This window comes from Typopeltis vanoorti, chromosome 7 (assembly GCF_054136105.1).
Source record: "Typopeltis vanoorti isolate ZY-2024b chromosome 7, IOZ_Tvanoo_1.0, whole genome shotgun sequence".
NCBI classification, from domain to species: Eukaryota; Metazoa; Arthropoda; class Arachnida; order Uropygi; family Thelyphonidae; genus Typopeltis; species Typopeltis vanoorti.
The window spans coordinates 123,849,514-123,867,899 of NC_143555.1; the positions used below are offsets into that span (position 1 = coordinate 123,849,514).

At 33.5% G+C, this 18,386-nt stretch overlaps 1 protein-coding gene across 1 annotated transcript in view; it reads left to right on the plus strand.

Annotated features, from left to right (window-relative positions):
- The window catches only part of Vps8 (vacuolar protein sorting 8), a 519,719-nt gene that overhangs the window by 427,336 nt on the left and 73,997 nt on the right, over positions 1 to 18,386 (plus strand). The window contains exons 33-34 of the mRNA XM_090395104.1: positions 3,852 to 3,941; positions 16,427 to 16,591. Of these exons, the coding sequence (XP_090251230.1) occupies positions 3,852 to 3,941; positions 16,427 to 16,591 (255 nt within the window). The remainder of the gene's footprint in view (positions 1 to 3,851; positions 3,942 to 16,426; positions 16,592 to 18,386) is intronic.

The window sequence follows — 18,386 nt, forward strand, 5'->3', positions numbered from 1 at the left end:
TGTGAACATCCGCATCAGCGAACATAAAAGATACGTCCGGAATTATCATTATGGGAAGTTGGGCCTAGCAGACCATGCACTGGATACCCCTGCACACAGGATCAACTGGAAAAACACAAAAGTACTACACAGAAACCCGTATAAATCAGAGAGATTGTTCTTAGAGGCAACAGAAGCCCTAAAACACACTCCAAATCTCAACAAATATGGCTGTATTAACTTGCCGAAGATCTGGGAGACAGTCATATTAAGAAAAAACTAGCACTTTTCTAGGACTCTAGTAATATATGATAGCTTTTTTTTTTTTTTTTTCTTCTCAGATAGAGAGTGCCAAAATCAGGACTCTAGTCTTTGTGTTGCTGCTACAATTTTGTTTTAAGTACACCATGTTGTTTTAGTCTCGCGTATTGTGACAAACAGTGTTTTTGTGCTCTGAAGATGCTGGTTATAACACCAGCGAAATATCAGCATCAAGTTAATAAATTAATTATTTACTTAGTTTCTGTGTTCTATTATACCGTTAAAATAATAAACAACATGTTTGATGAACACATAAGTCTGTCCACACGCAAAGTACACTATATTGCCAAAAGTGTCTGGACAGCAGCTGTTTGTATTTCCCATCGCTACAGCGTTGCTGTCAATACAAGATTGAGCCTCCTTTCATTGCTTTTACAGCCATTTCCTTTCAGAATAGGCTTTTCACTAAGTTCTGGTAAACTGCTGCTGGAATTCATTTCCATTCCTCTTGTATGGCAGACAGCTGATGAGTGTTTGTCGGGTCTGGCATGCAACCTTTGCTCCAGTTCATCCCAAAAATGTTCAATAGGGTTGAGGTCAGGGTTTGGGCTGGTCAGTTTAGTTCTTCTGCCTCCCTGTTTTCAAACTGTGGAACTAGGGCCTTCCTTTGTGAGCAGGTATGTTATCTTGCTGATAATACAGGAAAGTGCCTATTCCAAACTGTTACCACAATGTGGGAAGAACGGAATTGTCCAAAATGTGCATGGTGGGCCCGTTTCCATTGATCCATAGTCCAATGACTGTGTTGTTTGCACCATTCCAGATGACATTGGGACATTGGCAAGTGTAATCAAGGGTTTGTGAGCTGTGACATGACCGTGAAACCCAAAGGCAGACACCTCCCAGGGAATAGGTCTGTCACTGGCATCCTTTCCAGAGCTCATGTGGAAGCCATTTTTGATGGTTGCTAAGGTTGACTGATGATTTACTGTGACAACATGCTTGAGAGTTCACTGGTCCCAATTTGTTAGTTTCTTGGGCCTGCCATTTCGAGGAAGAGGTTTGGTGGTTTCATCGCATTTCCAATTCACAATAACCTTGCTAACAGCAGACCGGAGCCCATGCAATATGACAGAAATCTCTTGGACCGAATGGTCGAACTTGTGGGCTCTATCATATCGCTGTATGTGATATGATAATATCACATACAGTGAAGTCCAAGAATATCACTGTATGTGATTTTCCCTTGTTACCTTATCATAAAATGCAAGTAAATTGCTAAAACAGGACCTACCCTTTACAAAGCCTTGTTGACCATCATAAAGCATGCTATGTCTAGCAACCCAAATCCTGTATTCTATTCATAGCCAATCTCTCCAACACCTTGACCACAATTGTAGTTATATACTGGTCTACAACTGGAAACTTCTGTCTTACAACCATGCTTGTGGAGTGGTACTGTTTTGCCTTCTTTTCACTCCTTAGGTAGTGTGAAATTCAAAATAAACAAGCACAAGTAACAAAGCAAAGATTCAACAATGAGAATGTGTGAGTAGAGAGATATGGTCTCAAGTACTCTTTAGATTCTAATGACACTTTTTAAATAAATTAGATATACACATACATATAAAAATAAGAGAGTAAAAATTTTGTTCATTGAGAAATATACATCTCAGGTGTTACTTCAAGATTCTTCCTGATAGGTTCAGAAGTGTCCAAAATTATGAGACAAGAACTCATCATTCTGTTGCAGTATACTTAGGTATAAAATTGAAGGAGACTATTATGTGTTGTGTATTATGTTATTATTTTTTTTTTTTTTGTCATACATTTCGATTTTCTAGAACACTATTGATTGCATCAATCCACCTAGACCTTAAACTTCTTCTATTTTGGCTAAATGATCATACTACTACCTCAGATTAGCCCTGCTCTCACATTCTTGAATGCTAACAATTTGGATCCTTCATAATTCTTTATTTTTGATATTATTCTGCCATCGATGCCATCTGTTCTCATCCCTCATTTTTCTCAGAACTCTCACATATGTGGTCTCTAGTCTTTGATCAGATGTTTTATTTTTAACCCAACTCTCAGATGATATAAAGATGTTTTTTTTTTGTAATGCAAAAAAAAAAAAAAAAAAAAGCAGTAAGATGCTTAAGTTATTTTCTGAATCCTAAATAGAATGATAGACGATGCATTCATCATGTGAGCAGAATTATCTTCAGTAGTGAGGTAATGACACATGCTCAGTATATACTTCATTTGCTATTACTAAATAATAACAATTGCAGCTGTTTATTTCATGGGATTAATGAGACTTGGAAGGGCACTGATGTGTAATTTAAGTTAGAATAACTTAAATTACACATAAGTTAGAATTGGTATGTTGGTGTGGTTTAATACAGTGGAAGATAATGAAAGAAGGTTAATGTTATGCTAATGATAAGTGATCTATTGAGGGGTGGGGGGAGACTTCAGACAGGTGGAATATGAAAAATAAAAAATAATTGGAATTTAATAAACTTGTATAATAACAGACACTCATCACAGAGAATTTGTTGGATGAAAGAAACAGCTTATGTAGTTAGAGAAAGTATGAGAAATAGCCTTGCCTCTCCCAATAATTCTTAGTAATCCTAACTAAAACAGAATATCAGATATACATCCATAAAAATATGGATTTTTACATATATAAATTCTCTTGCTTTTTACATAGTATCTTCTGAAGATATAATGATATATCCAAACATTAAGTTTGTACCTGTTAATAGGAAAATGGTTGATTGGGAGTTAAATTCAACATACGGTGCTCTCGGGTAGCAACTGGTTTTGTCAACATTTTTCAATCTAGGTACTGGTGAGAACTGAAATAAACTTGAAACAGCTGTTTACTTATTAAAACTAATGTATACTATAATAAAAGATGAAATGTAGTCTTCAGTCAGAAATTGGTCTTTTAACATAGGTAGTGCCTACCAAGACAACATAACAAAGATGGAGCACTCCTGGCCAACCCTGGTTGACCGAGTACTTATCATAACTGCTCTCCATCCAATATGGCTGTGCATGTAATAGGCTGTGGATTCCACTCCTGCCATGGACATGGATATTTGTGGTTTTCTTTAGGTTGGAGACAAATTTTATCATCCTCATACACACAACCACTACTGCACTTATTGGAGGCCTGAAGCCTGAAAGTGTTCGATGTTTGATCTTTAGAGCAGGGTTTCTGGATTGTGTAAAAAAAATTTTTTAAATAATAATAATTTAAAAAATTCTTAGCCTGCTCTTCACTAATGTAATATAATTTTACAACCTTTTTTTTTTTAGATGGGAGTCACAAAAAAAAAGAGGGGGGGGGGGGGGACTCCTAAGCTGTATAGTATGGCTATCTAATAGAAATGGAAAGCAATATATGTAGCATCCCTTTAGGAATTTTTCAGTTCTCAAAAGTAAACTTTTATTTGCCTTAACTTTCATTTATACTAATATGAAACTTTCAGGTATTTTTCAGTAAAACATTTACTTGTTTTTCTGTTAAACAAAGTATATATAACTTGGTGTTTGAATTTTACTGACTTTTTTTTTATCATTTAACTTTAAAGATTTGCAGGCATTATAAAGTAATGGATGCAACAGCTTTCTTGTTAGAAAAAGCAGGAGATGTTCATGGTGCCTTCAGTATTCTTCTAGAAGTAAGTAAACATTAAAGTGCAGCATTGTGGATATATACAATTTCTTAAATAATAGACATGTTATATGTGTACAGTGAGTTCTCTGTTTATGTGATATGCATTTCTGAGACCCTCATGTAATCAAAAATTCAAAACTTGTATAAATAGAATGTGATTTCTCTATTCAAATGCATATAATGTGCAGCAATATTCTGCCTCCATAAAAAAAAATCTCTAAATGATGCTTATCATATGGCTTTTTATTAAATTACACATACATTTAAATAATAATCAATATTTCAGTTAATATTAAGTATAGAAACAATACAATGCTCAAGCTTTTCTTATAGAAAAGTTTATGCAAAGGAGACATAGAACTTTCATGGCAGTTCAGTGGCATGAAACCTGTCACATCTAGTTTTGGTTCCAGTATTATTATTATAAGCTTTCTGACGCATTTTCTACATGCATAGAGTCCATTATTAAATTAATAATAAAATAATAAATTCGTTAAATTCACTTTATATTAATAAAAAATTATTATAGTATGTATGAACTTAAGTAAGCACTGATGTCTAGAAATCTTAATGCCATTTTGATCAGCACAGAACAATATTGATTTACACTAATCATCTATTAAAATTCACTAATAATGGTAATTCACAATTAAATGAACACAAGCATAGATCTCAGTTCATAATATTTATATGAAATTGAAGTCATAGTAAACAAAACACATGAGCACTTCATTCAGTTTCAATTCAGCATGTGAGACTACTGAAAAGAAGCTGAATGTTGGACAGATTGTGTGCGAATTATATGAATCATAAATCACTGGCTTGACCAGTTGTCCAGATTTTCTGAAATGTTCCTAAGCACATAACTTTGAAGTTGGATGCACAAATACATTCAAAATGACTAAATATCAGATTGCACAAGTTTGAATCTACGTAAACTTAATATGCATAAACAGAGCACCTGCTTGTATATATTCTGTATGTTATACATAAAAGATCTTGTTTTCATTATATTGATTTGTATTATATCAAAACTATCAGTGTATGTTAGAGATATGCAGACAAATAAATAGTATCATTAAGCAACGTTGTTAGTGTATGTTGAAGTATGATTAAGCCTAGTTGTAATATTATGTATGAAACATACCATAAAGAGCTCTATTAAAAATAAAAACAGTTACCTTGTCATAACTATAAATGACAGAACTCTTCTTCTTGAACTCTTGCATCTCTGCAAAGTTTATCTCTCTAAACTTAGAAATATGTGGATAATCATCTTATTTTAGATTTGAAAATGTCTTAATGTTTAGTTGATTGTTTTAAAAAAGTGTCTGTCTTGCATGATCTTAATTTTGCTTGTGTGAATTACTGTATTTTTCCAGTATATTCTGTTAAAATGGCAGAAGTCTTTGGAAAAAAAGATTCTGCTCTTTCCATAATTACATGGAAAAATAAGTAAATTTGCCATCTGGATTGGCCAGGTAGTTAGCATATTCACTCTCTCTCAAAAAAAAAAAAAAAAAAAAAAAAAAAAAAAAAAAAAGCTATGTGTTCAAATACTCCCTTCAGGCATAGATATATGTAAATGTCTTTAAGTAGAAGATGAATTTCATTGCCTGATGTGAAGCCACCACCCCTGCTTATTTTGAGATTTATTTAATTTTTATTTTCTAATTTTGCACTGAAAACAGTGCTACGAACTATGGTCCCACATATAGGACCAGAAGAGGCCTAAACTCCCAACAATATCCTGTGCCATCCAACTCCTGAGAATTCAAGAAGTCATTCTCTGTAAGTCCTACATGTTAGCAGTGTGCCCTGCAAGGCATGCAAAGAGAGTATCTCGAAATCAGCCCAAGAAGTCCATAGCTTAGTTAAGCTCGTATAACTTTGTTGATACCATACACCTTTAAAGGATACAGTTGCAGAGGTAAATTTTGGTATGATGTGGTATTCTTCCTGAAGTAGCTGCACTAAGTCTTGCACTATGGTTTTCAGCATAGTAAACAGCTTTCTCATGGAGGGAGTGTATGGGTGCTGGGCAACCACAGCAGTAGAACCCCACTATAGCAGCGCTTCCCAAACTCTGGGCTGCGGCCCCTCTTGGGAGCCATAAGTTTTGTTTAGAGGGGCCGTGAAATAATGAAAACAAATTAAAATGTTTTAAGACTAAGTGGTTCTTATTTTTAATCTTAAAAGAAATGTATTTAATTTTTATTATTTATCTTTTTTTTTGTTCTTTTCTATATTTTAATGGGAAAAAGTCACACATTGGTGTTGATTCACAAAATTTGCTTCCTTCGTATTTCGGTGCTTAATGAATATTAATAAATATATGCTTATTCATAAATTTCATTTCAAAGGTATTGATAAGAAGCACAAAAAAGCTTACAAACACAAAATCTTGAATATAAATTGTATTGAATATAAATATAATAAATATTATAATAATATATGTCTGTATTACGATTTTTTTTTTTTTTTTTGATGGAGGGCCGTTAAATATTTTAATTTCTACAAAGGGGGCCTTTACATCCATAAGTTTGGAAAACACTGCACCATAGGACCAACATTGGATTGAGGAAGCCTGACTCATCTCCTCTCTTTACTATAAGTCAGGCTTTCTCAATCCAATGTTAGTCCTATGTGTGTGTGTGGTGGGGGGTTCTAATGCTATTATTCAACTTTTGTAATCTTTATCCTATTCTCTATAACCCTCACTATTGCATTGTATCTTCTGACATGTACTCCATGTGTGCGGTGACAACATTGAACAACAATGAGCAAGAGAACATACTGTGTGGTGAAGATAGACTCTTAGATATGTTGACATGTCACTCATAAAGAGAGCATCCAGTCTTCATGTCATAATGTGGCCTCGGAAGTGCTCCTCACATACCATTATGTGTCCTCCTCGCCAGGCATGATGTGATGAGCATAGATTCAGCAAAGTTATATGCTGTCTAATCAGCAAGCCTCCTAAATATGTTACCATCAGGCCATCCCATACAGCCAGCTTTTGGAACTGCTTTACTGCTGTGAACTAGTACTATGTGGAAAGTTTACTTTATCACTTTCTACCGACAATTTTCCTCCAAATTAAGCTGTGATCTGTCAGAACTCCAATATTGCTAGATCTCATATTTCACCCTTTCCCTTCTAAGGATCTTTGGGTCTTTTCTTCATCAAACACCTGTTTCTAATCATTCCTTTCCCATTCTGTTGAAGTGACCATACTTGAAACATTCACACATTGCTCCTGAATGCTAATAATGTCAAGTTCCTAATATGTCTTCATTGTTAATGATTCTGCCATTGATACCATCTGGTCACCTCCATGTGATCACTAGTCTTTGATCAACTGTCTGACATTTAATCAAGCTCTGAAATCCATAAGTTAAAATAGGTTTGAACATGTTCTTATATGCAGCTGATTTACTGTTTTGCAGACTAAGTTCTCTTATTCCATATAAATTTATTCAATTGACATCTTCATTAAAAATTGTGCCTAAATAATTCTCCATTCAGGATATAGTTGAATGTTTTTAGTGTTCCTTCCTGCCTGTTTTCATAGTCAGTTTTTTTATTGCTTATTTTCAAACCAGATTTGTTACGGCAGTTATTCAGTTTAGTTATTTAGGATTCCTGCACACTTGCACTGAATTTAGTTATAACATCATCTGCAAAATTTTTGAAATGAGCTGAATTTGATATCTTCAATTCTGATATCAGGTTGTATCACTTTCCTTCATAATATGATCATATGCATGACAAATAGCAGTGGAAATAATGTGCTCCCTTGTTTCACCTGGTTTTCCATCTTCCTATACTTTCTACAATCCTAACTGCTGATTTACAGCTTAAATATAAGCTACATATTGCTCAGCATAATGTTCTATTTACACCATATAATTATAGTATACCTCCATATTTGAGCATTTCTGGTCAAATATCATCTACTTCAGCTGCCTTTCCACATTTCAGGTTTTTGATTACTTTTCTACCTCAAGTAGTGATTTCCACTGGTTGCATTTCTCTTGAATATTTTCTGCCATTATTGTGTTATTTCTTGTTTCATTGATCAGTCTTTCAAAGTAATTAATCTAGACATCTAGAATATCTTCAGTTATCATGTCATCTTTAATTTCTTTTACAGTACTCTTTCCTCCATCTGTAAACTTTTTCATTAGCCTCCAGAACATTTAACTACCTTGCTGATATTTCTTCTGTATTCTTACCAAGTGTTCTCATGATTTGGGTTTAAATTTAAACAGTTTTATATATTGCCTCACTTAAATTTTTTTCTGCATTTTCTTAGCTTACATGCTGACTTGCTAGGAACCTTTGCTTTCTTCTTTTCTTAGATTGTCTCTATTTGACTTCCTGTGTTCACCATGGAGTTCTGATTTTCCTATTCTTGCAGACAACTTTACCATATGCCTGTCCACTTGAATCAAACCAGGTTTTCTTTAGAGTTTGCCACTTATTCTCTAAGCTTTGATTGTTTTTTTCAAATTTCATCTTTTTCCCCAATAATGTTTATATATTTGAGTCTACAGTTCACATATAAATGCTGTTCAACTTTAATTATTCTTTAAAACTTTTATGCATATTTTTCTTTTCAAATATTCTGCTCAAAACTAAATGATCACTTTAGATGTCAAATCTCTTGTGCACTCTTTTGTCCTGATGAAGCTTGAAGTTATCACTATCAACAATAGCAAATTCATTGAGAGTTTTTTTTTTTTTATTTTCTGTCTCCTTCCCATGTGAATTTGTGAAACAACATTTTTCCAACATAAAGATGTGAACGTGGTGTTAGTGATGACTGGTCCTTGTCCTGAATGGAAATCCAGCTGACACTTACCATTATTATTAACTTTGCTCTTTTCTCTAAATTTCTTAATACATTTCTATATGTCTGGTATTCATTTTTTTCTCTGCTATATAGATCTACAACAAGGACCAATGTTTCATTCTTCTTTATGTGAGCAGCCTTTTCTCATGACTCACAAAATTCCTCTATTTCTTCCTTAGTAGAACCTTCTTTGGAAGCATAGCCACAAATAAATCTTATATCCAATTACCCATCAGTAGACTCGAAATGGTCTGTCATTCAACATTATCTTCTTTGTTTTTTCCAGAATGTTTGACATCGTGTTATTTAGAGGTTAAGATGTTCAATGAATTTCTAAAGAAGTTCATCTTATAATTATTATTTAGTGGAATCCTAAACAAATACGAATGTAAAAAACTTCATCTTTGAGTCTGTAATTCTACACTTATGTAAAAAAAAAAAAAAAAACTTTTTCAGTGTGCTTAGAGGACTTAGAATGATTGCATGATATTCCTTGTTTTCTTCTAGCTTAATTTGTTTACCTTTTTTTATCTTGAAAATACCTCACCTACTGTTTAGATGAAATAATGATTTTTGTTTTAAACCTCCATGTTGTTGAAGTAATCAAATTTTGTGATCTTTCTTTTAACACTTTCATCTTTCACTTTTAAACTTTCATTAAAAATAAAATAAATAGATAAAATTAATTTCTCCCTCCTGTTTCCCTCATAGTTCTAGTTTTTCAGGTTTCAAGAAATGTTTCTTTCTCTGCTCTTATTTTGGATAATCTTCAACATCAGTATCCCCATTGTAAAGCAAAATACCTCTTTGATGAACTTGATTTAGAGCAAAGTCTCTAGAGCAGGGGTTCTCAAACTTTTTAAATTCTGTACCACTTAAATAAGAATCAAAAAATATATGTACCACCATAAAAGCATGTACCACCAAAAATACTGTTTCAAAATAAATATTAAATATGAAAACCCGTATGACATGCTAATGAGACTTCGCATCCGAAAATTCACATAAAACTGTAATAAAATTTATTTGTTCGTTTTATTCGATTCGCCAAGCTAAATTCTTGGAACAGTCTACTCATTATCATCATCATCAAAATCCTGTACACCCCTTGAGGGTACATGGCAGGAATTTGATGATGATGATGATAATGAGTAGACTGTTCCAAGAATTTAGCTTGGTGAATCGAATAAAACGTACTACATGAAAAAATTACATCATTACTAACTTCCTATCTACAATTTTCCTCCAAATCAGTCTGTTACTTGTCAAGACTCCAACATTATCAGATCTTATATTTCTATCGTCTAAGGCACTTTGTACCGTATCAATCCACCTATATCTTGGTCTTCCTCTGGGTCGTTTTCCTGCCAACCTGGCAGAGAACACTTGTTTTGCTAATCTTTCCTCTCCCATTCTATTTAAGTGGCCATACCACCTGAGATTAGCTCTGCTAATGCATTCCTGGATGCTGACAATGTCAAGTTCTTTCCTATTATCCTCATTTTTAATATGATATTGCCATTGGTGCCATCTGTTCACGCCTCTAATCTTTCTCAGGACTCTCATATCTGCGGTCTCTAGTCTTTGGTCAAGTGTTTTACTTCTGACCCAGCTCTCAGATCCATAAGTTAAAACTGGTTTGAACACTGTCTTGTATACAGCTAATTTAGTGTTCTGACTAATTTCTCTCTTATTCCATATGAATTTATTCAATTGACTTCCCACCATACCAGCTTTGCTGATTCTGTTGTCTATTTCTATATTTAATTTACCATCTTCAGTCAAAATTGTGCCTAAGTAGCTGAAATGTTTTACTTGTTCCACAGGTTCTCCATTCACAACACAGTTGACATTTTCATTGATTCTGCCTATTTTCATTGTCTTTGTCTTTTTATTGCTGACCTTCATACCATATCTATTACAACAGCAATTGAATTTAGTCAGAGAATCTTGCAGACTTGTAGCGGATTTATTTAGAAGTATAACATCATCCGCATAAAGCAAAGAGCTGACATTAACATCCCCAATTTTGATATCAGGTTTAATACCACTTTCCTTCATAATATGATCCATATAGATAATGAATAACAGAGGGGATAATGTACATCCTTGTCTCACACCAGATTTAACATTAAACCATCTTCCTGTACTTCCTTCAATTCTAACTGCTGACTTACAACTCAGATAAAGACTAAGTATTGCTTGATATAATGCCCCATTGACACCATATAACTGCAGCGTATTGAATAGCTTCTCTCTTGGCACCTTGTCATATGCCTTTTCCAAATCGACAAAACATAAATACAGATCTTTGTTATATTCCCATGCCTTCTCGACTATTTGTCGTAAAGAGAAGATCTGATCCTGACAGCCTCTATTTGGCCTGAATCCAGCTTGTTCTTCACCAAGCTTTTCTTCCACAATTCTTCTCAACCGTTTCTCAAGTATACTTGCATAGATCTTGCCAGGAACACTCAGTAGGGAAATACCTCTGTAATTCTCACATTCAGTTTTATTTCCCTTTTTATATATGGGTACTATTACAGCTCTACTCCACTCATCGGGAATTCGTCCCTCTGTCCAGGCTTTCTGAACTATGCAGTGCAGCCACTGTAAGACTTTTATACCACCATACTTCAGCATTTCTGGTCGAATATCATCTACTCCTGCTGCCTTTCCATATTTCAAGCCTTTGATGGCTTTTTCTACTTCAAGTATGGATATGTATTCCTGACTGCATGCCTGGTCAGTGTTTTTTATCACTGTGCTGTCATCACTACTTGTTTCATTTAGCAGTTTTTCAAAGTAATTACTCCATACTGCAAGGATATCTTTTTCTCCTGTTTTCATGTCACCTTTATCATCTCTAACTCCTTTTACAGCACTCTTTCCTCCATTCCTAAGCTTCTTCAACAACCTCCAGAATATTTTGCCACATTCTTGATATTTATTTTCTATATTCTTGCCTAAGTCCTCCCATGACTTTTGTTTAGCTAGTTTTACACACTGTTTAGCTTTCTTACATTTGTCTCTGTATTCTGTAAGAGTAAAAGCTGACTTATTTGCCAGGAACTTTTGATATGCTTTCTTCATTTCCTTCACTGCCTCTTTAACTTCCTGTGTCCACCAGGGAGTTCTCATTTTTTTTATCCTTGCACACAACCTCACCACATGCTTCTCTGGCAGAATCCATCAATGTTTTCTTCAGAGTTTGCCACTGAATCTCCAAGGTTTGATTCCTGTTCTTAAACGCTTTCATTTTCTTTTCAATAATCTTTCTGTATTTTAGTCTACAGTTCACATCTGAGAGCTGCTCAACTTTTATTCGCTTTAAAACTTTCTTACATGTCATTCTTTTCAATATGAAATTCAATTTTATCCTGCTCAAGACTAAATAGCGATCACTTCCAATTTCAAATCCTCTGTACACTCTGGTGTCCTGCACTAGGGAGAAAACATCACTACCAACAATAACATAGTCAATGAGACTTTTCTTATTCCTAGCCTCTTCTGTCCATGTGAATTTGTGCATATTTTTATGTTGGAACATGGTGTTAGTAATAACCAGTCCATGTCCTTAGCAGAAATCCAACAGATATTTGCCATTATTATTAGCTTTGCTCTTTTCTCCAAATTTTCCCAAAATATTTTTGTATGTCTCACAATCATTTCCTACTCTGCTATTTAGATCCTCAACAAGGACCAACTTTCCCTTTTTCATTGTGTCAGTTGCTTTTTCTAGAGCGTAAAAAAATTCCTCCACTTCTACCTTAGTAGAACCTTCTGCGGGACCATAGGCACAAATAAGTCTCATTGTCCAGTTCCCCATTCTCATATTTGCCCACATTACTCTACTTGAGACTGACTGCCATTCAAGAAGATTAGCCTCGTATTTTGTGTTGAATACTATGGCTACTCCTTCTTTTCCTTGATTGTCATTGCCTGAATATAACATTTTGTATTTATTGCTCAGAAAGATCTCACCAGTTTTGGTCTTTTTTGTTTCAGTCACCCCTATTATGTCGATCTGATACTTATCTAATTCCTCAGCTAGCTCCATTTCTTTGCCATTCAGGCTTCTTATGTTGATACTACCAATCTTTAACTCTGGTGATGTTGAGTTGGGGTTTGTTTTCAGATTTGTTCCAGTAGCTGACTTTTCGCTGTTCACCCTGGTTCCCTGGCGAAAACAACGGGGGGCCTTGTTTAACCGGGCGACGCCCCATCCGGCATGAAATTTTGTCATGTTGTACCATCATTTTTTATTTTGGTTTAACCAATAAGAATACAATTTGGTCGGCTAAATCCCAAATTGCCAGCCCATCCTCGTTCGTTCAGTATCAAAGTAGATACCCAACAGGGTGCACCACGAGAAGGTGAGGATTGGACATTAGGTCAGAAGCCCTGGTCGGTTCTCCACATTCCTTTAAAGGCTATGTGGAGGTCTCCTCCCAGTTATACAGCTTTGACCCTTAAGCACCCCGTCTACTCATTATAATATTAAAATACATTTTTCTGATCATTTATTTAAATATTTTGTGTAAAAATTGTACCACCAGAAATAATGTAATGTACCATTAGTGGTGTATGTACCACTGTTTGAGAAACGATGCTCTAGAGGACAGCTTCTGTACATGTTATACTTAGAATATTTCATTAATAACTTAGTTGTACAATGAACAGATATAAACAAGAAGTTAGAAAGTTCTGTTGCTTATTTCAGAACTAGCAGTTGATGATACATTTCTTCAATTGTTCGGTATGGATTTGATAAACAGAAACAAATAGTTGGAATTTCTACTTGATCAGCTAATTGCAGTTATATTCAAAATTAGTTGTATTTGCAACATCTTTTATTTTGCTTTATTTTATCTCGATTCTCTGATTTTTATACTAATTAATTATTCATTATGTACTGATGAGGTTCTTAATACAGTCACTTCCAAATGTTATTTACATTCAAAAAACAAGTTAATGCTTTCTGCGCAAGCTCATTACTTGAGAAAAGAGTAATATTTGTTAATAAATGTATGCATTTATAAGCATTCCATTTAGGCTTTTATTTTTGCAGACGGAAGACGTTTTAAGCTTGCGCGGCAATAATTGAGCTTTGCGTTGTGTATCAAAGGGCGATGCTTGCTCATGTAGTCAAAGCTACCTTGGCTTGCTCGGTTGTGGAAACTTCCAGGTCCTTGCTACAGCACTGTGATTTCATGCGCTTGCATAGCCATTTCTGCTCCCTTCATGTCGTCTTAAACACAGGCCATACGCAGTCAACATAGCTCTAGCCAGTGAGCTTCAGCAGCCTTTACAAGTGTGTGTGTGTTGCTTGAGAAAATTAAGTTACAACCAACTTTTTATGACGATGTTATTGACCAGTTCATAAAGAAGAACCATAGGGTAGAATTTGTATTCAAGTAGCTAAATTGAAAAATATAGAATATCATTTGTAAAATAAATGTTGTATTTGCATGATTAAATGTACATAAATTTCTAAATATATAGTTTTAAATGGTCAGTACTGGTAACCGTTGTTCAATGCAGTTTTGACAAAACACAGTCTAGAAATTGTAGTAACCCTTTATCTTTTCATATCTTTTTTTTCACCACGTGACTTCAAAATCAAATTTTATCTTCGTTAAATTTGTGTCTGCCCATATCGTGCAGGTAGTTATAAGTAGCAAATTTATATTGGGTGGAAACACACTTTATGATGCTTGTATGTCAATTGTATACCGTATAGTGTTTATTGCTGAAAATTGTCTTCGTTTTCCAGGAAAGTGCATTAAAAATCATAAGTATGTTATCTCAAGCTGAGCACTTTATTTTCTGCTGAGTTACATAATTAATATGTAATGCTTTTTTATGTAAAAAAATTATTTTTATAGTAATGGCCACAAATTGCATTGAAAGGGAAAAAATGAATATCGAAAAGAAAATTCGTCTTGAAGAAAAAAAAATGAAAATCATGGATCGATTGAAAAATGGAGAAAAACCAGTTGTTGTAAGGACTTTGAATTTAAACGAATCAACATTTCAAACAATCAAACACAATGAACATAAAATCCGGGAAAGATTGCTGGATCAAAGGTAAGTGCAAAGCTCGTTGCTCATGTACGCAATTTTCTAAGAGAAAAATGAAGAAATCTCTAATGATTTGGAAAGAAGATGCGCTCAAAAGAAAATTCCTTTGGATGGAAATCTTATTAAACAAAAAACTCTCAACGTTTATAAACATTTATAATGCAGACCAGGTGTTCAATGCTGATGAATCCGGGTTATATTGGAAAAAAATGCCAAAACGCACCTATATTTCAAAAAATGAAAGATCAGCTCCTGGATTCAAAGTTTCCAAAGACAGAATTACTCTACTATTTTGTAGTAATGCATCAGATGATTACATGACAAAACTAATGTTTATTAACCGATCCTCAAATTCTCGTGCTATGAAAGATTAAAATATGTTCCTATTTTTATTTTGTCTAAAACATTTATGCATTATGTGCAGTGAAGCTTAATTATGATTTGTAATTTTTATAATTTTATATTATGTATTTGTGTCATAGTTTATGTTTTCTTAACTTACATGAATTACTTGAATTAAATAAAAAAAAATATTTTTGTTGGATATGTCGTTGTTTATATCATTTTTTTAAAAAAAAACCAATTTCTGAACATAACCCTACTTTTTGTATGTGATCTTAGTCTCGCATAATGCGATTTATATAACGCAGCATTTCTATGGAACCTAATATCTACGTTATGCGAGGGTTGCCTTGTAATTCATTATTCCGATAATCAGATTTCAATCACACCTCTCACTCCTTGAATGATAACAAAAGTAAGCATGAATTTCAAACCAGCATTCACCCCTGTATGTATGTATGTATGTAAACAAGTTAATTTTAGAGGTTCAGTTTCCCTTATTCAGCCTGGAGCTCAGCTTTTCCTGATAGCATTATTTCCATTACTATCCCCTCAATATTCTTATGCAGTTGACTCTGAAAGTTAATCTAGTTGTGTAGGTATGATATTCATTTCACTCATTTTAAAACAAAACTTAGCTGCTATTACCATATTTCGCATGAAATTTACAGTATTCAGAAAAAATATTCTATTGCTTTAGAAATATTTTTAAAAAATAATAATAAAATAAATAAATAAAAAAAGAATTATTTAATTTTAAATTTCATTACAGGGCATATTCAAGAATCACTAATTTTCAATGGCTTTAATTTCTTTAAAGATAATTAAACAATTATATAATTAATTATATAATTAACAAGTATAATTAAATAATTATACAATCTCTAAAATGGCACACATGGCAATATGATTATTGAAACTAATGTTACTAGACTGTTTTAAGGAAGTTTAATCAGAAATTTAAAAACTAGAAACTAGAACTAGAACAACCTGAATAAAAATTTGAAAATAACACATAACACAGAAGTTTTTTGTCTTAATTTTGTCTTAATATCTAATAGTTAACTATTAGATATTAAAATAAAAAAATATTAAAGAATATTATTTATTATATGATGATCCTTGATTTTTCTTAATTTCATGAAATATTCTTAATAAATCATTCACACTGTCCAAAAACTATTATTTTATATATTTTATTTCAGAATTTGCAGAATAAAATTCAAAAATTATCAGAAAGTCTTGTAAATGATATTGATCATGCTGAAACAGATTTCAGCATGTCTTGGGTTTGTCTTCAGACACAGCTTATAGTAGTAATCCAGTTATGTCAACGTAACTCAAACAACATGGATACAGCTGAAAGAGAGGTAAAATTGGAATTAAATAATTATTTATAGAGCATTATCTTCTTGATATCATTAGAATTAAAAAAAATTTAAAAATACGAGATGATGAATTAGAACATCTGTTGATTAGAATTTTAAAGCATGCTTCATGGGAAGCATATTTTAAAATTATTATTCTATTATATTATTTATAATTATGATAGTTTTAAAATTAATATTTTAAGGTTAATGTTACTTAAAATATTGCAATTAAAATCTTAATTTAAAGCATGTTTTGAAAAAAGCACATCCAAAAACAACATAAATGTTCCCTAAAAGCTTAAAAAAAAAAAAAAAAAAAACTGTCTAACACGTGTCATAGTGATCGATAGATCCATTATGTACAGAAATTAAAAGCACAATACACATAAGGAAACAAAACTCCCATGTAATTCACGTTACAACTCAGCATTCCAGAAGATGCAGTTTCTACTACTGTTACCATAACAGATTACCAATAGTTGTTTTTCTATAAATATTTAAGCAATGTCCGCGTGGTTAGCCTAGTGGCTGTGCACTTCACAACCATATGCCTGGGGAAGGAGTGTCCTAGGTTCGATTCCCGCCGGTGACGTGAAAAACTGAAGGATCTTCCTCAGCCATAGCCAAGTTAGCCGGTCTTGGGCATGGACAGTAAAGTTTTTTACCCAGTTTATCCTGGGGTTTCATCCCACAAAGCAATCAAACAGGCCTTGAGAACTCAATACTATAGGACATAGGATACACCGGGGCATTGGACTGACCACCTTATCCTGTGAACGGTTTGAGGTCTGATGATTAATAAACCCTCAACACTGTAAGGTAAAAGAGGGTATAAAGAAGATGAGAGATTTAAGCAATTTGTCTTGATGTTATTAGAACAAATCACTTAAATATTTTTAAGACTTTTTAGTAGAGAACAGCAAAATGTATTATTTAAAACAAGTGTAAACATAGGAAATCATACTATGTTTACACTTGTACCTATGAATAATGTGCCTTTTGATTATGGTGCATCTGAAAAAAAGCATTCTCCCAGTAAATGTAGTGGTCGTGAGAAATAAATTAAATAGTTCATGCTATGAAAAGTAATGGTTTAAAAAAAAATAGAGGGCCGAGGGAGCCTGCATTTGTCTTCTAATTTAGGAAAGTAGCAATCCTGTTTCCTCGTCTTGCCAGAAGAAACTTAGCCAATTTTTACTCTGGTTGTTTACTGCATGTCATGTTGATTAGTCCTCTCTTCATTCATATTCCAACATATGCTGCCATGCACTCTCTCCTACACATAAATTATCTTCTTTTCACCCCTGAAATCCTATCCATAATTTTGCTAGTAGCAATGCAATGCTTGAATCTTCTTCATTTGACAAATCTGGTATTGCTCAAACATTCTAAGCTTTAAGATCTTCCATAAACATTGATCTCCTTGTGATTTTCCAGTAAGTTAAGGACAATCTTGTGAACTTCACTGCTTCCAAAACACAGTCATAACTTATTTCCCACAAGAAAGATTAAACTTTCCTTCCTTTACCTTTCAAATACCAGATCTCATCCTAGGCTTTCTAGCACACATCACATCCATTTTAAAAACTTGGCTCCACAAAACCTTTTTCCAATTAAGACCTACTTCTTGCTTGCACTACTAGTAAAAATACATAAATTCTATAAATCTTAACCTTAGAATATTGTTTTCACAAAATTTGGGTGATAAATCAGAAACCTTATCAATACTTGATGCTGGATAACATCAAGCATTGATAAGGTTTCCTTGATGTTATCCATCTATAAATAATAAATT